General features: G+C 39.6%; 1 protein-coding gene across 3 annotated transcripts in view; it reads right to left on the minus strand.

Annotated features, from left to right (window-relative positions):
• The window catches only part of A1CF (APOBEC1 complementation factor), a 161,381-nt gene that overhangs the window by 97,551 nt on the left and 41,993 nt on the right, over positions 1-21,837 (minus strand). For all 3 annotated transcript variants that reach the window (XR_011495094.1, XM_044755058.2, XM_014866739.3), the window contains exons 4-7: positions 21,068-21,198; positions 16,405-16,643; positions 9,929-10,093; positions 3,908-4,005 (exon numbers count right to left, since the gene is read on the minus strand). Coding sequence is in view for 2 of the 3 variants with exons in the window: in XM_044755058.2 (XP_044610993.1) it covers positions 3,908-4,005; positions 9,929-10,093; positions 16,405-16,643; positions 21,068-21,198 (633 nt within the window). In the remaining variant the exon portion in view is untranslated. The remainder of the gene's footprint in view (positions 1-3,907; positions 4,006-9,928; positions 10,094-16,404; positions 16,644-21,067; positions 21,199-21,837) is intronic.

Consider the following 21,837-nt stretch of genomic DNA (forward strand, 5'->3'; position numbering starts at 1 on the left):
AATCACAATAGGTAAGTTTTTGCTGGAAAAGAAGAGAGGCTTAGAAGTGGGGCCCTATTTAAGGAAGAGGAATCAATGAAGCTATTGCATTGTCCCTCATAGGTACTGCCTTGAGAAGCAACCTTTCGATCTGCTGAACCGTTGGGAACTAACAGGGATGGTGGGGGCAGTGTTGAAGTTTCTCAAGTATTGCACTACTTAAAATTTGTCATCAAGAATTATTGGAGTGATTCTTTTCTGACACAAGTTTTTGACATTTTGCAAACAGATCCAGATGTTGAAGACAATGGCTGTGTGTAGATCTATATGTGTGACTCACTTTTATGTATTTGCTTGCATACACAAGAGACAAAGATAGTTCTCAACAAATACCTGATAGATTGATGTATTTCTTATCAAAGGGACAAGGTATTGTGAGGAAGCATTTGTGGGACTTTTTTCAAATAAGAATATTATGGGCCTCTGTTTTTCATAAAGAAAAGAAATGATGTAAAGTGTTCTTGCAAAAATTGTCTTTCATAGCAGCTCATGATTTTTTGAGTAATTCAGTGGTTCCTAGATCATCGAAGTCTGCTGGACAAAGTTTGTGCTTCATAGTCACCCTGACTATTTTGATCAGCCTCTGGGGCAACTTGTCCCTAGTTTCATGTATCTACCCTGCTTTTTAGTAGCAGGAGCCAGTATCAAATACGTTGGATGGAATACACTGAGACATAGAATCCAGCTAATATTCAACTATCGTGTATTGATGTTGATGTAATTCGAAGAAATGGACTTGGAGTATTGAAGGAGTGGAGTGACCTTGGATATAAGATTATTTATCTTCAGTCCTGTCTCGAGGAAGATGAGAGACCCAAATAGGTCTTTGTTTATAGGCACTTCCAAGTCAAGAGATGTTTCCAATGAAATGATTCTTTACTGCAAAGTCAGATTTCTTATTGTAATAAATTTTGTTTTGCATTCCTCTGCCCCCTCCAACAGTGTTTCAAACTCAGTATTGTATTTTACTTATTTGGTTTAGACATTTCAAGAGCTAGGACAATATCTTATTAATCTGTATAGCCTGAAGTCCGGCAAAATTTCTTGCATATCCTAGACATCCACAAGTATTTATAGAATAAATGAATAATCATGTCGAAAGCTCAAGTTGTCACTTTTCTCTCCAAAAAAGCTTCCCTTCCTGACTTCCCTAACAACATTATCCTAGTCTCCTATACTGAAAACCTATAATGACTCATCCTTCTTTCTCACGGTTATATCCAGTCGGTACTTGGGTCATTTGACTTCATCACCCATGGTCCTCTGTGGAGCTCTCTCCTACGGTCCATTCCCACCCTAGTTCAAACCCTTATTTCTTCCCATTTGAGTGACTATGGTAGCTTTTTGCCAGCCCTTGTGGTTTAAGGGTTACAATTCGGTACTCTCACTGCCAAGGCCTGGTTTGGTTTCCCACTCAGGGAAACACACCACCCCTCTGTGGGTTGTCATAATGTGGTGGCTGTGTGTTGCTATGATGCTGAAAGCTATGCCACCAGTATTTCAAATATCATCAGGGTCACCCATAGTAGACAGGTTATAGTGGAACTTGCAGACTAAGACAGATTAGGAAGACAGACCTAGCCACCCACTTCTGAAAAACATTGTCCATGAAAACCCTATGAATAGCAGCGGAGCCAAAAGATGAGAGGATGGAGCAAAAAGACTGGCCAGGGTTCTGCTCTGCTGTGCACAGGGTCACTAGGAGTCAGAATCAGCTTGATGGCATTAACAATAAAATAGCTTTTAATTCATTCCAATTACATCTCTTTCCCTACGCTATAAAACTTCAACTCTTAGAAAGTTAATTTCCCTAAATTGTAAATGTGATCATTACTCCACTAAAAACTTCAGTCTCATCTTATCTAAATTAAATATAAATATCCATATGTATACTCAAAAGCCTTCATGGTTCCTGGGCAAACTTCTTTTTGATTTTCTCATACCATATTATAATTAAATATAGTTATAATATTTAGTATATATTTAATAATAATATTGAATATATATTTAATTACATAATACATGTAAACATTGCTATTAAAATATCAAGCTATAAAAATTAGGAACAATTTGAATACTTTTCCATTGTAATTATTCTAACATAATTATTTAGCATCTAATTTATGATTGACTGTCTCTTCTCAGCAATCATCACATATCCTCAGGAATGTTTTCAAATTGAGAAACTCTAACCTACAAATTGTTTTCAAAGAAATAACATTTTTATGATACTAAATGTAATAATCAGTGAAGATGAAATAATATTTTGCTTCATAGACATGTACTTAAATCTGCATTAATTTTTGTTTTACAGTTTTCTTTTTGCATTTTGGGGTCAGTGTTTCTTTTCCCTGAGACTCAAACATTTCTGTAGGCCCTGGGGGAGTTCATATGCACGAGCCCCAGTGTGTCTGAAGGGCCTGAGCTGGGAGATCCTCTGCCTGCCCTCTAGATGCGCTCCCAACCATCTCCAGCCTCTCTGTACTGGGAGAGTGTTCTCTATGGAGTCCTCTTCAGGGCTCCTGGGCCTTCTGGATTATGTTTGGATTTGGCCAATGGGGAGCCCTGGCAGGAGGTTGGAGAGAGAGATAACAGTGAGTTCAGGCCATTTCTTCTCCTGGCAACCTCTCTGAGAGGTCACCTTGGCCTGACTGTGTCCCTTGACCATGGATGACTACTTCTCTCAAAGAAACCTGCTCTATACAGTTCTCTCTCCTTTAGCTTTCCCACTGCTTCTCCACCCATTGTCCCTTTGACTCCAGGAGGCCCACAAGCCCTGGGTTCCTGCACTATCTCCTCTGATGTCTCTACCCCAAATTCACCCCTTTGTAGTCAGTCTCTTTGCCATCTGTCTGCTGCTCGGACTGACTGATGCAAGACCTGACAGGTAAAACAGCCCTATGTGCATTATGTTCTAATCAAATTGATTTACTTTTATTGTTTTCCAACCATATCTTGCTGTTTCCAAATTCAGTGCTTCTGCCTAAGACTGCCTCTCATTTTCTGTTTTTTTCTTTTGGAAATCTTTCCAGGTTTTGTAGCTTCTCTTAGATATTATTTTCTCATATTCATGAAGATTTTCTGATTTTTTTGTGACCCACTCCTTCTTCCTTTGAATGTTCTCACCACTTTTTATCTTTTTTAAATGACATTTACCTGGTTGTGCTTTGCAAAGGTGTCTGTGTACTTGTCTTATTCCTCCGGCAGACTTTTAGCTCTTCAACAAGCATCTTTGGTATGATTCTTTGTGTATCCCAGACATTATTTAGGATGATAAGTGGTCATGCTAAGTGAAGCAGGATAAGCTCCTATAGCTTTTTTTTTAACGTTTATTGGATTGATGAGTAAATATTATGATATTGGTTTCTACATACAAACCAAGAGTAATGATATAGAAATTGGTTTTTGCCCAGACCATATTCTTGGCTAGGTGAAGAGATTCTAAGCCTTCCAGAGTTGGAAGATCAAACTCTGAGGGTAGAATGATAGCTACTTTGACATCTTTTCTGATCATTAGCCTCCAAAATACTGCACTATAAAGGTTATAATCTCTTTGGAGTAATGAGAAAAAATTTGAATTGGAAAAAATACCTTGAAATAATCTACTTCAATCCCCCCTTTCTAAGGAAACTGAGGGCAGTGACTTGCCCAAAACAGTCAAAAGAAGAGTTAGAGTCAGATGTATGAGCCACATCTCCATTGCATATGCCATCACTTCTCTATTGCTCATCTTAAATGGCCTGAGGCAGCCATGTCTGAGATGGAGAAAGCCTGAGTGCGACAGACTCGCAGAATTGTTCTTTTGAATAGAATTTCCACACCAAACTTTGATGGAATCTGTACATATTTTTTCTCTGTCTTGTATTACCTTCCCATTTAAGGCTTTCATAGCCTCAACTGCGTCTTCTCGGTTGCTGAAGTGCACGAAAGCGTAGTCTCGGATTTTCTTCACCCTCTCTACAGCACCTGTAAATGGAGTGAAAGTAGCCCCATTAGCAAGCTTGAGATAACACTGGAAACGATATATTTCAGCATTTGGCTTCCAAGAGTATTTGATTTTGTTTTTTTTTGTTTTTGTTTCTGAGACTCAATATTTAGGTAAGGATCTCATTGAGAATACTTCATGTGCCCAAGTTTAAAATTCTATGCATTCAACAGAAGATTTTGTTTGTAATCTTTTTTCTTTTTTTTTTTTTTTGAGGAAGATAAGCCCTGAGCTAACTGCTGCCAATCCTCCTCTTTTTGCTGAGGAAGACTGGCCCTGAGCTAGCATCTGTACCAGTCTTCCTCTACTTTATATGTGGGACACCTGCCACAGCATGGCTTTTGCCAAGCAGTGCCATGTCCACACCCGGGATCCGAACTGGCGAACACCGGGCTGCTGAAATAGAACATGTGAACTTAACCGCTGCGCCACTGGGCCGGCCCCTGTAATCTTTTTACAACAACTATATTCTGCCTTATTATGATTAGTTATGAATTCATGTTTTCCGCTTCCTAGATTATAAGCTCTTTAAAGGTAGGAGTGCAATCTTACTTTGTATATTATATAACATAAAAGATAGTAACTTATACATGGTAAAACATTTGTTGAATTGAGTCGAACTCAGTAAATGATCACCTTATAAACATGTATTTGGGTGATTGCCTTTTTAAATTTTACGGCTTTTTCTCAAGAAAAATAACTAATCTCTTTTGATTTATATAATAAAATTTTAGAGTTAGAAGACACATTAGCAGGGATTTACTTTAATTTTTCTTCAGTTCTTTTTATCTTTATTTTTAACTCAAAGATTAGGAACCCATGGTTCTGACAAGGTGAGATTTATAAGAGTTCACAAAGCTAGAACTAGAACCCAGCTCTCCTATCTGCCTATCCAATACTCTTTTGATGATTAAAAAAAAAATAGTGGTCTCTGAAAGAACATTTGAGAACCAAGATAGTTCCTTACCGTGCTGCTCACGATATCTAAGGGTGTAAATGTGTACATACCCACTAATTCTACCTCGAGGAATGTCTTTTACAGAAGCACTCACACATATGCGAAAGAATCGTGCATAAGGATATCAATTACACCACTGCTGAAATAGCAAAAATTTAAAGAACTTAATGTCCATTTTCACGAGAGTGCTTAAATCTGGAACATCCATATCAAATAACACCAAGGAATCTTTAAGGAGAACAAAATAGGCCTAGATGTACTTACAAGGAAAGATTCAAGACCTATTATCAATTAAACCTACCAAATAGTAAGTATAATGTTATATCACTTATGTTTTAAAAATCCCAGCCCATATATATGCGCACATAAATATGGATACACACCCACAGAAGAAGAGAACTGGGAAGGTAGAGACCAAATTGTTAATAGGAATTACTTCAGGAATGAGGAGAAAAGTTGGGGAGAATGAAGGGAACTTCTATATTGTAAATTACGTACTTTGGTATTTTACAAATATTTGCAATGTTTATTTATATTATCTGTGTAATAAAAAAATAAATAACATCAACCTAACCTACTTTTATGTAGAGGAACTGCTGTATATGTTGATGTAACATGTAGAAATAAAAAAAGTTCTACCAAGATGGTTGCTTTATATTTTACATTTTATTATTAAAATGTTGTTAAAATATATTGTTGCTTACTCAAGTTTAAAAAACAGAACTTTTGCCTAGAATAAAGGTAAGATAGAAATTTGTTTAACACTAACTTGTTAGTTTAGCATGCAGATTATCCTCTTTTAGTTACACTCTCTCGGGCATATCTTAAGAGACCAGGTTTCCTTCTCCTGTCCTTAGTTACCAGAGAACGTAGGATGGGACCTTCTACCAGGGAGGATCAGGGGAGGAGAGAAGTCCTCTTTTCTTCTCTATCAGTTATCTATCCTCTTAAATTCAAGGACATTTAAGGGCATTCAAGAGCAATTAGAGTCTCTACTTTACCACATGCTTCAATGGCTATAAACTGTCTTCCTTTGGAATAATGGCAGGGCTGTAACGTGAGGATAATTTTAAAACATTGTGGTTCTTCTCTTCTGTCTCTCCACAGCATTCGACCCTTGACTTCTTATGACAATAGCTGTACAGAGCAAAACTGTCTGGCCAGGCTGAGAAAATAAATAAAGGTATCTATCTGAGACCATGAAGCGTGGGACGTGTAATTAACTGAACTTCCAATATGGTCTCTATTCCTTCAGTGTCAGGTGGGGTAATTATCGTGACTCGACCCCATGGCTTGTTTTGGGAACTGAGAAGTAAGAGGGGGGCAATGAGTACTTCTACTTTTCCAGCCTTTGCCCTGTTTGTTCTTCAGTGCCATCTTCAGTGTAGGCTCCACTAGCTGTTAGCTCTCTGAGAACAGGATCTGCTTCAGAGGCATCTTGGTATTGTCTTCATCCAGTTCCTACCTAATGCCTTGTTCATGGGGACTGCTCAATAAATATACGTGGAATAAGTGAATATTGTCGGTTAATTCAGATTCCAACTTCTATCACCCACATTAGTTAGGTGGCATTTCAAATGATAGTGGGTTTAGCTGTTCTCAAATTCTGCTTGCAGATATTGAAATGGGCTTTTTTGAGCAATAATATCCAGCTGCACCTGCTTTTGGAAATCTTGATATATAAAAATTTAGCCTTATAAAACAGACAAATTAAAAATTGAGAGTTTATATCATAAAAGAGTGTTTTCTCTACAACAGTATTCACCACATGGCTTATTTTAATGTGCTCATTCTTTACTGTATAAGAGTTTGTATTTTGATTGATCATCATTTGGCAGAGGGTCAGGCCATAAAATATCAGTGGTCATCCATCAGCAATGATGAGAAAGACGTTCTGAAACCATAATGGAGGAATTGGAAAAATATTACTCTGTTTATTATGAACTTGGCGGCGGCACATCAATTACCTGCAGAGAAACACACCTGCAGCCCAAAGGGAAGATTATGAGAGGGCCGTGGTTCTCCAAGTGTGGTCCGCAGCCCAGCAGTATCAACTTCACTAGGGAGCTGAATAGAAATGCAACTGGTTGGGCTTCATCCCAAACACACTGAATCAGAAACTCTGGGGGCGGGGCCAGCAATCTGGTCTAACAAGCCCTCCAGGTGATTCTGATGCCACTAAACTGCTTCAGGAAAGTCAGATTTTGTAGAATGACTATAATTGGAATGTCAGCAGATACCCTTAGGCTACGTGGTGGAGGAACAGACGTTTCAGGCCCCAGTTGGTGTTCTGATCATCATTTGTTTCTTCGAGTGGCAATATAATATTTTCGGGTTAATCAGGGTTAAAATAATAGTTGATCAAATACTTGCCAGGAATATTCAGGTTCCTCTGAGGAATTCAAACTTTGAGTAGAGTTTTTAAAGAGTTATTTTCCTGTTTCTCTCCACAAATTTTTCTAGGTAAGTATAAACATCTTTTTCACTGGAGAAGAAACTAGTTAGCTCTGACTTTTTCCTTCTAATCCTGCAGATGTCTGCAGGTTGTCCACCCTCTGCAATTCTTATTGTTTTGCAGAGTGACAAAAAGAAGCCACACATCATTACTGCGCCCTGAGAGTTGTGCCACCAGCCTCACAATGTGCTGTGGAATAGCTGGACACATTAGGCCCAAAAGGAAAATTGGAGAGAGAGAGTGAGAGAGCAAGCAAGCGAGCAAGAGAGAAACAGATCTGGCGTTCATTATTTTTATTATAATTAATAGGGCCTGGGTGTGTGTTTCTCTTCAATACGCAGACTCTGAAAGCTGATAACCAGTAAGTATGAGAGGAAGCAGCCTTTTAGTAGTTTCTCATTCTAGCTCTTTCCAAAAAAAAATGGTAATGTTTTAATTAGGTAAAAATCAGAAGTATTATTCACTCTGGGAAGATGGAAAGTCAACACAAATTGGAGGGTGGGGGGGAGCAACACTTATGCACACACATATCAGTTCCTATTCCCATAAGTGAATCAACTTTCAGGTCTCAGCTTACACGTCACTTCTAAACATGAGTCTTTTCTGCACCCAAGAGTAGGCTGTCATTACATCTTAAACTCCTTCCATACACACATCACACCTGTTATCTACACCCATGGTGCCTGACACATAGGAGCTACTGAAGAAATGACAGTTGAATGTATGAGTGAGTGAATGGAATAAGGATGGGGCTTGGGGGTCATATAATTGTTAAGAACATGCTCTTAACCAGATCTGGGTTCAAATTCAGAATTTGCCACTTGCTAGCTATATGACCCTCGAGAAGCTACTTAACTGCTCTGGGTTCTGGTTTTCTTATCTAGAAAATAATGGAGGTAATAAAGTAACCTACATTATAGGGTGGTTGTGATGGATAAGTGACATGTGATGTGAAAGTGCCCACTTCGATGCCTGTCTGGCACTTAGTGATGCAGTTAATCATTTGCCATCTCTATATTAGTCATGGACTCACAGCGAGGGGTATGGAGCCACGCCATTACACTAAAATGGCAGGGAAGGCAGAGTTCCTGAAGGCCAGAAAAAGACAAATCTCTGGTGAATCTTTTAAAAGGGAGAAGTGATATCCTTACTAATTACCTTCAGAACGAATCATCAGCTTATTCTGTTACACTTGAAACAGCACCCAGAGTTGGAAACAGCTAATAAGACTATGTGAAGTGAATATTCTCAGGTAGTTTTAACATGATGGTACCATGGTTCATACTTATCAACAACCTGGAGAATTATTGCCTGGAGACAGAAAAATTCTCATTTTTGGGAAGATGTTACCACAGTGATAAACTTAGGCCAGAGTGTGTTCCAAGACACTAATCCCTCAAGATGGTCTGCCAAAAGGCAGGATCCACGGTCCAAAAATTTGGGAAATGTGGCAATCTACATCTCTTCTTTTGGAAACTTTCAAAGCATATTACAAGGTTAAGGACTCTGATGGGTCCCACAACAAAAAAAACCTGTTTAATTTTGCTGAACCTGGTGTTTACAAACTTATTTGACCACGGGCCCCTTTTATCAGTAACATCTGCTAACTACTAGTTTGTAGAATTAATGTTCTGCAGAACTGGCTCTGGGAAATGCTTGTTTGGACCTTGTCTCTTGAAATGCTTTACCTGTCTCAGTGTTGTAGCTCCTATGTGAGAAAAAAGAGATGGCGAGTCGATCTCATGGCTTAAAATTGATACTGAAAAGTATTGACAAAATGAGCAGCAAATAATTATCCCTCTCCCCCTTCCCTCTATTCTTTTCTCTTCCTCTTCACCCAAATGAGTTTCCAAAATTAATTGTCACCTCTTTACTTGTGTACTTGAAGTCACAATCATATTCCATTAGACCAGTGGTTCTCAACTGGGGGCAGTTTTCCCTCTAGAGTACATTCGGCAATGTATGGAGATGTTTTTGATTATTATGTCTTGTGGTTGCTACTGGCATCTAGTGGGTAGAGGCCTGGGATGCTGCTAAACCTCCTATAATGCAGAGGACAGATCCCCACAACCAAGAATTATCTGACTCTAAATGTCAAGAGGACTGAAGTTGAGAAAACCTCCTTTAAATCTATAGTTATGGCCGTGCATTCATTAATGAAGTAAATATTTATTGAGGTTAAGCCCCAGGCACAGAGACAGGGGCTGAGGAGACAATAGGAGCAAAAAGAACTCATGGAATTTATAGTTTAGTGAAGGAAATATGTAAACATTAAGTAATCACACAGATAAATGTAAAATTATAGTATTGATAAATGTTGTAGGACCATATATCCCTATTTTCTAATCCAAAGGTAGGAATATAGTGGTTTACATGCAGTTATGACAACGATAGATGAAAGCTATCCTATTTAAAGTTATGGGAAGTCATCTCAAGCCTAAGTGTTTTTAAAGTACATTTTGAAAAAGTAATCTTCTGTAGTATGTCCTACCTGGTTTGATATTATTGAATTCTTTCTCAATCATCTCTTCAGAGGTAGACAGCATTAGGTTTCTTACATAAAGGATTTTCACTGAAGACATTGTGTCTTCATCAACTTCTACTTCCGGTTCTGCCCAGTCTACTGCAATAGGATGTCCCCATAACTGAATTCTTCCTGTTGAAAAGGATCACAAGTATGATTAATAATATAGAAATCAGGACTATATCATCTCAGTTCATACTGACGGCTTTTTAAACTGAACTGACCTGCGAGGTCTTGCTTGAGCTAGAAGACCAATATTAAAAGAGGTGATTATTGATTTTAAGAGACATTCCAAATAAATGTGAGAGCTGGCTTGAAGGGAGTTCTATATGACAAGTGACTTACTATAATGACTGAGTATAAAGGGAACTAGGATGTGGTTAGAAATTGAACAGAAATGAGGCAGCAGTGGGCATGTTTGGGTCTTAGAACAGCTTTCACAGGGTGAATGTAGTAGTGAAGGTGAGATGGCAAAAGGGGAGAAAGGAAAAGAATGGATTTAGGGCTCAGACATAGAGTCTGACTTATGGTGCATTAGAAAAGTCACTAAGAAGTATGGATGCTGCTGTTGGAATCTGTGTGGCCAGGTGTCACCACTGAGCTGTCCAAAAAATGGTGCATGGGCAAGGGTGGGTAGGGTTCAGGACTCCCTAGTTTGTTCTCTGTCCCTTACACTTGGTCAGGGCTCCAGTGGACTGTGTTCTCTCCTGGTTCTCTCTCTGTCAGAACATGAACAACTTGGGAATCTGGAGAAAATTTTGTTTTTTATCCAAATGAAGAAGACAAAGAGCAATGGAAGTGTATGATAAGAAATTGAACTCTTCTTAAAAGTGTAGTTGTTATCCATGACTGTGCATATTTGTGTACTCCTATTGTTACAATTTATTGTGTCTCTCAGTATACTATGTACTTCCCATGTGCTGTCTCAGTTCCTTCTCACGTAACTCTATAGGGAGGAAAGTGATTTTCTCAATTGTGTAGAAGAGGAAATGAGCTTTAGAGAGGATAACTGCCAGCTCTGTTTCATTTCTCCATCACTCCCTTTTGTTTTTTGTAACTGAGCCCTGTACCCCTACATAGTGCAGATCCTTGTTGAAATGATGAGAAGAGGGTGAGGGTCAACTCAATTTCTAAATTTGATTTGAAATCATCTTTGCTTTTTGTTAGTTGTTTCAGAGTGAGCTATACCCTGGAAGCAATAAAAAGCATGGGAGAACAAAATCAGAAATTCTCAATATTGATAAGGGTTTAGTTGTTTAGTTATTACACATGGGAGGCAATTATTTTCAACAAAAATGCATCTTTTTATTCTTTGAAAAGTCAGTGAAACATCTGTGGCACTGACATTCTAAAACCCAAAGAATAGACGCATCCTAATGAGTTAGCTGATCCTAGAGGGGCTGACTCTTGCTACCCCAGCCTTCTGGATACCTTGTTCTGCACTGAATCCCAGAGGATAATTTTCTTCATTACTCTCTCCCTTCCCCTCCCCTTCTCTCCTCTTTACCCCTTCTTTTCTTTTCCGTTCTATTCCTTTTGCTTCTATTTCCTTCCTTTTCTACGCTTTACATAGACTTTGCTGTTGTCTTACCCCAAGATCCCTATGACTCCCAGCTGACTCTGGTGTCTGTAGCCCAGTGGTTCTCAACTTTGGCCCCATACTGAAAGAGCTTTTAAAATACTGACACCAGGGGGCTGGCCCCGTGGCCGAGTGGTTAAGTTCGCGTGCTCCGCTGCAGGCGGCCCAGTGTTTCGTTGGTTTGAATCCTGGGCGCGGACATGGCACTGCTCATCAGACCACGCTGAGGCAGCGTCCCACATGCCACAACTAGAAGAACCCACAACGAAGAATACACAACTATGTACCGGGGGGCTTTGGGGAGAAAAAGGGAAAAATAAAATCTTTAAAAAAAATTCACCTTTAAAAAAAAAAAAATAAATAAATAAAATACTGACACCAGGGGGCTGGCCTTGTGGCCAAGTGGTTAAGTTCGTGTGCTCTGCTTTAGCAGCCCAGGGTTTCTCCGGTTCGGATCCTGGGCGCTGACCTAGCACCGCTCCTCAAGCCATGCTGTGGCACCATCCCACATAGTAGAACTAGAAGGATCTATAACTAGAATATACAACTACGTACTGTGGGGCTTTGGGGAGAAGAAGAAAAAACAAAGGAGTGGCAACAGATATTAGCTCAGGGCCAATATTTAAAAAAAATACTGCAACCTGGGTTCCACTCAATAGTGTGCCGGACCCAATTCCTATCCACTTGCAAGAATAGACTTAAATTTTCAGAATTTTGTGAGCCGGCTGACATCACCCTGGTAGCTTGAAATTAGACGCAGTGGAAGTGTTAATACCATGGAAACACAGAAATGCTACAAATCAGGGCTTTTGATTTTCCCCTGGGAGTTGGCTGTTAAAGATTTACTAGCTCATCACTGACCCCTAGACTCTCCTTCCTAATTCTGAGGTAAGTGGTCTCATCCTCAGGAATCGTAAAAGCACCTCAGTTCCTTCTAACATGCAGCCAAGGTTGAGAACCACTGTTCTAGTACATTGGCTTTTGCCTTCCCAGCCTGGGACCATGGTAAGCCATCCACAGTCTGAAGACCTACAAAAGGCTAAAATGGAGAGACGTGAGAGGAGGTTTGGGAAGCAGTGATTTCTACAAACATCCCCGTGGAAGTCAGTGTTGCAGAGTGATTGGGAACACGGGCTTTGAAAAGAGACAAGTTCAAATATCAGATCAATGATCCTGGCTAGAAAACATCATCTTTCTAAGCATCAATTTCCTCATCGGTAAAATTGAGATAATAAAAGTACCTACTTATTAGGGTTGTTGTGAAGACAAAAGAAGGTGATGCATATAAGGGACTTAGTTTACCACTTTTAAATGATGATTCAATAATGCACTCTCCTCAACCTTTTTTTGATCTATTTTCTTGTATATTTCCTCAGAAAATGCACTTGTTGAGTGCAATGTTTAGGTATGATTTTTTTCTTTCAGAATCTCCCATGTCACTCAGAAGACAGCAGTGTATGTTGTAGATGCTTAATACGTATTTCCCTGCTGGGTAGTTCCCCACGTGTTCCTCTTCACCTCCCACGCTGGTGAATGCCCAGTATCATTAGTTGGTAGACTTAGCGGTGGATCACAAAATTGGGCTGCACAAAAGAATCATCTGGAAAACCTAAAAACACCAGCGCCCCAACTTTGCACCCCAGAGAAGGTTCAATTGAGTAGAGGTTGATTTGGGAAGTGATAGTGTTTAAAAACCTCCTCAGGTGATTCAGATTTGCAGCCCACGATGGATAATCATTGATTGAGATTCCTGGTTCTTAAACTTGTGGGCCCAGGAGGAGTAGCATCCTGGGAACTGGTTATAAATGCAAATTATCAGGCCCCACACCAGATCTACGGAATCAGGAACTCTGGTGGTGGGGCCCAGCAATCTGTGCTTTAACAAGCCCTCCCAGTGATTCTGATGCAAGCTAACCACTGTTAGAACTTTTTTCAGAGCATCCTTAGAACACTTTGATAGCCTCTGAGTTGGATGCAACAACTTTGTTCCATACACACCTCAGCAAAGATACATTTTGTCAAGAGGGAGCTGCCACTGTTAACAGAGGAGGTAGGTGGCTGGGGAGCCAATACATCATTTTAGACAACAATTTTCTGTCTCCAAGTCTGGATCAATTAAGAAGGAAAAGCTTCTTGTGGTCCTTGCTTATCATGTTTCTTAAAGATCTCCTCATTCTTTCAAACTAGGCTCTCCAGAGGATTGCCAATTACTGAAATCCTTTGCTGTTGTTGAATCTATGGTGAGGTAATAGGACGAGTGTCCAAATGGGTAATGGATTTTACTCTCAGGCCTCAGTAGAAATGAAGCAGTTTGCTTTGGCTGGCTTTTCATCACTGTGCCTCGTCTTGTTGGTCTGCTGATGAGGCAGTCTGACTAACATCCAGTTGAATGAAACTCAGCTGAGGCCAATTCAAAGGGCCATAGGCAAGGGGCTGCCTCAGATCATGATGAAGATAGGTAGTGAGGGAGGAGAGCAAAATAGCCTCTATATTGGGGGATCCTGGATGGGGAATTTGTAAGGAAAAGTCAGGACCTTGGGTGGAAGCATAACAAAGTGCTTGAGAATTCCTGAAGCCCAGCTGCTCAGCCCTGCCCGTCCTAGTCAGCTCAACTCAAGTAGACAGAAACTCTCTCTGTGGGTAAATATGCTCTTTTCTTTTAAGAAAGGGGAAGCTGATTGGAAGTTTGGATTCTCCAAGAACAACTGATTGTCTGGTCCCTGAAAACTTTCTCCCATTCTGGACCCTCATTTACTGTCATTCTCCCCCACTCCCAAAATGATTGTACATATTTATTTTTAAGAATAATGAAGGAGGAAAGTGATAAATGTGGAATGGAGTAGTTGCCTCCGGTTTCTCAAGAAAGTGGTGGCCTGAGCTGGGGCTTTGAATGCCATGGGTCAGCAGAGAGGGGGAGGGGCAGGTCATTCTAGTAGGAGATACAGCAACGTTAGGAATAAGGGAGTCAAAAATGATCACAGCATTGGGGCTGGCCCCGTGGCCGAGTGGTTAAGTTCGCGCGCTCCGCTGCAGGCGGCCCAGTATTTCGTTAGTTCGAATCCTGGGCGCGGACATGGCACTGCTCATCAGACCACGCTGAGGCAGCGTCCCACATGCCACAACTAGAAGAACCCACAACGAAGAATACACAACTATGTACCGGGGGGGCTTTGGGGAGAAAAAGGAAAAAATAAAATCTTTAAAAAAAAAAAAAAATGATCACGGCATCATCTAGGACATTAAGGAGTCTGTTCCGATAGAAAGGAGAGTTTTTATTGGGAAATAGAAGGTAGCAAATATGGTTTTAAGGAACCGGGGCCATGAAGGAAAGGCCTTCAGAGACAGACTCAGAGATTTACTCTTTATCTCATATGCAGCAAGGAGTTGGTGAATATTTTTGAAGTGAATGACACCATTCAGCCTATCAACAGATAGAAATTGAATTCCTACTATTTGCAAGAACTTGTTGAAAGGATGACGTCATATTTTGGGAATACTAATCTGGCGCTAATGTTCAGGATGGAGTAGGCAGAGGGTGGGGTAGACCAAAGGGAGAGAAGAGCTGGGAGAATAATTAGGAGATCTTAAAAAAATAATCTAAGGTTGGGAATGTATGTGTTTAGACTATAATGATGGCCTGAGAACAGCATGGGTATGGGGGACTTTTCAGTGGCAGACTTGTTGGTGTTGAAGAAGAGAGAAGAGTTGAAGAGGATAGCAAAATATTAAGTTCAGGTCACTGAGGGGCTAGGTATGCCCTAGGAGGGGTGTTAGTGATGCTGTGCACCTGTGAGTCAGATGACTTGACCATTGGGTACTGAGGAAGTAGTGAATGAAAGCTTCAACATTAAAAATATCCACCTCTCTGGTAAATTCAGCAAGTTTTGGAGCTATCTCATATTTTTTTTTTCACTTTACACCACCTTCATGAAAATATTATTAAAAAATCTTCCCCAAGCTCAGAAGCCATCTTCCAATTTTGAAAATTTCTAGAGGGCTAATCCTACTGTTGGTTTGTTTTGTTTTTGAGAATGTGTATAAGGGCAACATAAATCTAGGTGTTTATATTGTTTTGGTTTTGATTCTGGTTCATCTCCCATTATGTTCATGAGAAGAGTTGATTCCAGTGTGTCCAGTCTGTCATTCTTAAAATCCTCTTATCACTTTGATATCTTACTTTGTGTAAGTTTTAGTGAATACTTTAGAGTGAGCAGAGGACTTTCGACATTTTTTCCTCAGTTGATCTCACTGAGGCAGTGTTTTGGTGGAGGTTTTTAAACTCAGGGATTGATGGTTACTGCCCAAATGAGACCTACCCTTTGGTTGTAGCACCTAACAAAGGTGCTTCTCTTTGGAGAGCTATTATTTTTATTCCCCCAAATTAGGGAGAAATTTTTAGACACTAGGGAGTCATAATAAAAGTATATCACTTAATTGCCATTAGGATAATGTATCACTTGTAGGTTTATTATTTCTACATTGCAATGGATAATATACCCTATTTCTAATTTAAAAAACCTACATATAAAGATAACTGTTGATTGATATGTTTACTTTTAAGAAGATTCTTCACTCTAAGGATTCATTATAGGTTACTCTAGCTTCAAGTTCTGCATTTCTCCAGTATGTGTAAATTAGACAATGCATGAAATGAATATGTTTCAGAACCCAGTCTGAGAAAACCTCAGGGAACTGAATCTACTGTGAGGTAGATAAGAAGGGTGAAGAATTTAAAATATAACATAACCAAAGACGTAGAGCAAGAAAAGAACAGCAAGCGTCTGTTTCTTTGCTAAGGAGCACAGCAGCGTGAGGCAGGCAGGACAGAGTGGAAAAGTCTCGTCTTTGAGGAAGGAGTGCTAACCTGGTAGAAGTTTCCTCCTGGCCATAGCCGCTGCCCGGTGACTCTCATACTCCACGAAGGCAAAGCCCCGGTTCTTGGTTTTGTCAGCAGCACTTGGGTAGACAATGACGTCGACAACTCCTTCAGTGACCTTCTTCATCTCTGATAAGATTTCTTCTCTCTTTTTGGTTTTTGGGATTCCTCCCACAAACAATCGGCAGTTGTCCACGCTGGCACAAACCCCTAAGAGACGCCCATTTCTGCAAAAAGGGCAGGCATTTTGATTGGTGACAATCCTTGTGTGATTAAGGTTTAAGATAGAGGTTGAAAATGTATGGTGCTGGAACAGATATGACCTGCAGATGTGGGATGTCTGGTCTTCATAGTGTTGAAACTGTTTTTGGAGAGTTGTGACTGCTTTTGAGAAATCGGAAGATCTGTTAATATTAGCTGTACATTTTTAAAGGAAAAAAAAATTGAAGCTGAGTAGCATCTGCTCTCTTTAGAATGGGTGTGGATTCACCAGTTGTCATCAGTCCTCGCCACTCCCTAATGCATCCCCAATACTGAGGCCTTTACTCCTGGCCCGCAGTTAGTCATGTCACCCGCCTGGGCCTGGAGGCATTTGAGTTTCAGCCCCGGTGCTCTTTTCTTTCCCAGCCAAATAGAGACGCTATTCTGACATGATTGCTCTTAAAAATAGCCCCATATAGTGGAACAGATTTTCCCATATTATTTTATTTGGCCTCCACAAGGAACCTGTAAGATGGGCAGAGTAGGTGTTATTTCCATTTTACAGCTGAAGAACTGGAGACTCCAAGAAATTAAGTAACTTGCTTAAGATTTTATAGATTTTAATATTTTTAATATTTTAAATTTTCATAGATGAAACTGGCCTCCAGATTCTCGGTTCAGTCCCTGTTTCTTCTGCTGTACAGTGTTGCTTATTAGCAAGTTGACATATTCCTTCACTGGCAGAATACAGATTGATTAAGTTTTCTGGTTGACACTTGGCAAAATGTGTCAAATGTCTTAAGTGTGCATAACCTTTGATCAAATAATGCTCCTTCCCAAAGTGACCTTGGGAAACAGAGGTGAGCACCTAGATTTATATGAGGATATTCATTGTTGTTATTTAAAATAGCCCCCAAATTGGAAATGAGCTAAATATCCCACCAGATAGGACTGGTTTAATGTATCTCAACTGAGATGTTATTGTTCCTGTAGCACGTTTGTTGTCCTGGTTCTTCCCCACTCAATGCCAACAGCCACACATTAGGTCATCCAAAAACACCTCTTCATCCTTCTGAATGTCTCACAGGGTGGACAGTACTGCTCCTGGCTGAGGATCACTGATAAACAAAAGATAGGCGTTCACACAACAGAATGCTCTGCAGTCATTAAACACAGTAATGTGGAAGAATATACGTTGGTTAAAAAAACCAGTTCACAGTATGCTGCTGGGTTAAAAAAAAAAAAAAAGCTTAAAAAACCCCCCTATTCCAAAATATCATTTATTTAGAAATTATATTATTTTTGATAGAGGGCCAGTCAGGTATCAGTTACCAGCAGGGGGAGTCTAGAGTCTCCATATCCTATTTTTAAACGAGTGTGGTTTGTCGGGCACGTTTCCCAGAATTGCTTGGAGACAAAAAGCCATCTCTCAAAAGCTGAGGGCACAACTTTAATGTCTTCAGAAGCCAGGCATTTAGATGATGCTCAGTGAATATTTGATGATGATGAGACTGATATGACAATTGTGGGTCTTTTCCGGATAAGAACTTTATCTCTCCCCTGAGACATAGTGGCTAAAAGCAAATCGAAGGTTATTCACTTCTCTACAAGAAAAGATCTCTCTCTGGCAGGATTGATCCCAGGCAGCATGGAAGTAGGTGAGGTTGGTTCTGGAGTATTTATTCTGCTATTTCACATTCCATTTATCCTCCTCCTTAAATTTTAAAGTCACTCTGTGCCTTCACCTTGCATCTGACATCCATCCTGAACTTTGACTGGGATGTTGGCCACGAACTTAATTTTTTCAAATGCTCTGTCATATTTCTCTTCTTCCTTCTTTCCCTCCTCCTCCTCTGCCATCACCACTGGCAAACGTGTATAGAGCATTGATATGTGTCAGGCACTGAGTTTTACATGCATTATCTGATTTATTTTTCATAACGCCTGATGAAGTAGGTATATTTTTATCTCACTTTGTAGATGAAGACGCTGAGATTCACAGAGGATGCTGTTATTTATTAGTGACCGTAGTAGGTTGATTGTATTCATTATTTGTACACTATCTATTTTCAAAAAGTATTGAGAGTGGGTATGTAGAAATGTGTAACAATATGTTAAGTAGATACAGCAAAATCTGTTGATTCCTCACATAGTCAATTCTATATCCATCTCAACTTGGATGCCATTTTGGGGTTAACCCTTACTGATAAGATGTCTAGGTTCCATGAACGACCAAGGAATGGGGAATCTTCAAATCCCTGAAACCATATAACTGTAATATTATTCCAAATATGTTCAAAACACTTTAGTATATGTTATTTAATATGATGGATGCTCAGGACATCTCTGAGTGATCAGATGCTAATGATAAAACTGATGCTGAAAGAGGTCAGAGGATTTGTCCAAAGGAACCCATGCTTTTATATCCTGATTCCCATGCCAAATAATCTTCCACAGACCAGACAGAGCTCTTTTGGATCCATGGAGGCAACAGTAGGAGAGCCTCCTTTTGATTTTCCCCAAGACTCTATTCCAGAATCCAACCTTGGGACCGAATGGCTAGGATACGAGTAGTTGCCAAATCCAATGGATCTTTTTGTTGCTAAGTGATTGAAGAAAAATGACCCAGTAGTTGATTGACTTACAGAATTTAAGGAGAATACATGACTTATTTGGGCCCATAGGAAGTGAGAGAAAAATAATGGTAGGAAATCTACTCTTCCTATATTCATCAAATTTAAGATTTCATCAATTCTAAGGTGCATTTCTGTTACTGAAAGGAAATATATGTGAAAAACTGCATCTTAGGATTGATGACTGTGCTAATATGTAAGAATTCTATCATTTATTGACCTATTACTGTGTTTTAAACACAGGGCTAAACATTTAAAAAATCTTTATAGTATTCCCACAAAAGACCTGTGAAATGAGTATTATTATCCCCACTTTATAGATGAGGAATTGAGGCTCGGAGAGGTTAAGTTACTTGCTGGTGCTTAAGTGAAGCCTTTCTGACCCCAAAGCTATTGCTTTGTAATTGCTGCACAGTTTAAAGTAGTTTTTAAATCTTTCTTCTAGGTGGCCCAAGGTTTCCTTTAAGAAAGAATTTATGACAGTTCCTTCTCCAAGTGAAGGTTTTAGAACTCAATTTCATGAAGTTAGCCCCATTTCCAGTTTATAAAAATCAGTTATTGATTGCACAGGGTCAGTTATGTTCGAGAATCCTCCACTAGTCCCATTGTTTTAAGTATTGCCTATATTTGGCTGGGCCCCAAATTCATATTCCAACCGCGACCTCTCTCCTGACTACAATATCATACACTCACCTCTTCAACACCTCTCCTGGGATGTCTAACGTGCATCTCAAAAGCAAATTGCCCCAAGCAGAGCTCTTCATGTTTCCTGCTCTTCTTCCAGTCTTTTCCACTCAATGACACTACCCCATCCACAGATACTTGGACCCAAATCCTGGGTTTCCTCGCTGAACTCTAAATTCACTCACACTCTAAATCCAATAGGTAGCCAGTCTTGTCTATTCAACCTCCAAAATAGATCCCAAATCTGACCCCTTTTCTCTGCTTCCACCACTAAGCCCCTTGTGCAGCCACTGTCATCTCTGTCTAGATCCAGACTGCTGCAGGAGCTTTCTCATTGGCTTCTCTCTGTCAATCCTTACCCTGCTGTGGTCCGTTCTTCACCCAACAGCCAAAGTAGTGTTTTAAAAACCATGAGTCTAATTAAAAGCCTCCTATTATTTCCTCTTTTTGTTAGAATAAAATCTAAATTCTTAATCATGGAGTATAAGGCTCTCCAACTGTATTGCCTTCAACTCTCTTCTCTACTCTGTTCTAGCTGCATTACTGGCTTTGCTTCTGTTCCTCTTACATATCAAGCTGTTCTCCTTTGGGATCTTTGCACTTACTCTTCTTTCTTTCTCTGGAATAATCTTCCTCCAGGTCTGACTATCATGGCTGACTCCTTTCCTTCAAGTCTCAGATCAAATTTTACTTTCCTCGTGGCGTATTTTCTTAAATATGCCAAGCTAGACTAGCCACCTCGACACACAGCTTTCCATTTCCTGGTTTTATTTTCTCATACTCTATTTAAAAGAGTATATATATCTTATATATCCACTTGCTTACTGTGAAGCTAGGAAAGTGTACCTTGATACTTCCAAGATTTTAAACAGTGACCAGCACATATTTATGAAGTGGATAAATTAATTAATTTTGTTTCTTTGAACATTTCACAGAACTTAGTTTGACACCTTATATACTATTGATATTAAATGAATATTTCATTAAATTGATTTTCACCAAGGAAAAGCACTAACCTTTTCTATTTCTGGTTTGGATGTCTTTTGCATATGCTGTATTAGATACACTTGATAGAAGAACAGATACAGGTGCAAAGTGTGATTCACTTTTAATATGAAAGAGGTAGATCTTACCTAATTTCATAATTATTAAGTTGCTTGATCGCATTCTTGGCTTCCTGTTTATTTGAGAATGTTACAAACGCATATCCTCTATTGTTGCCATTAAAATCCATCATCATCCTCATTTCATAAATTTTACCAATCTACAAGTAATAGAAAAAGAGAAAACTCTTATTTATACATTTATACTTCCAAGTGAAATATGCACACGCAATGTTTTCTGAAGTCTGTCTTTGCTGTTTTGGCATTTGCATCCCGTGTGGAATGGTTTGCATGTTTTCATGCTGGGTTCAGATCTGTTATCTGACTCATGGGCAAAGTCAAGTTAAATAAAGAAGACGTGTACAAGCAGCTTTTCAGCGTGAGTTAACAGAATATGTTTTGGACAGAGCAAGTGACCTTTCATCACACAATTATCTGTGGATTTATATGTCTTAGAGACCTGAAAATGCATTTGTCATCAGAAGTACAATTTCTTGACAGATTTGTCCTTGCCCTCTATATTGGCCTCTGAAATCTCCAGAATTTTATCTTTGCTTAGTCATACTCTCTCACTGATGGTTAAAATCCAAGAACAATCATTTGGAACCTTGCTAAACTGGCTTCTTAGCTGTCTTTTCCCCCACCATGATATCAAGATGAACACAGAAGATGTGTTTCAGAGGCAGACATGGGGAGCCCTGTCATTTTCTCAATCTGTGGCTGAAGGTAAACACTAGTCTTACACAACCAACCCAGGGTCAGGACCTCCACAGTAGGGGGGCACTCACTCTCTCCTTCTG

Source organism: Equus asinus, chromosome 2 (assembly GCF_041296235.1).
Source record: "Equus asinus isolate D_3611 breed Donkey chromosome 2, EquAss-T2T_v2, whole genome shotgun sequence".
In the NCBI taxonomy this organism is placed as follows: Eukaryota; Metazoa; Chordata; class Mammalia; order Perissodactyla; family Equidae; genus Equus; species Equus asinus.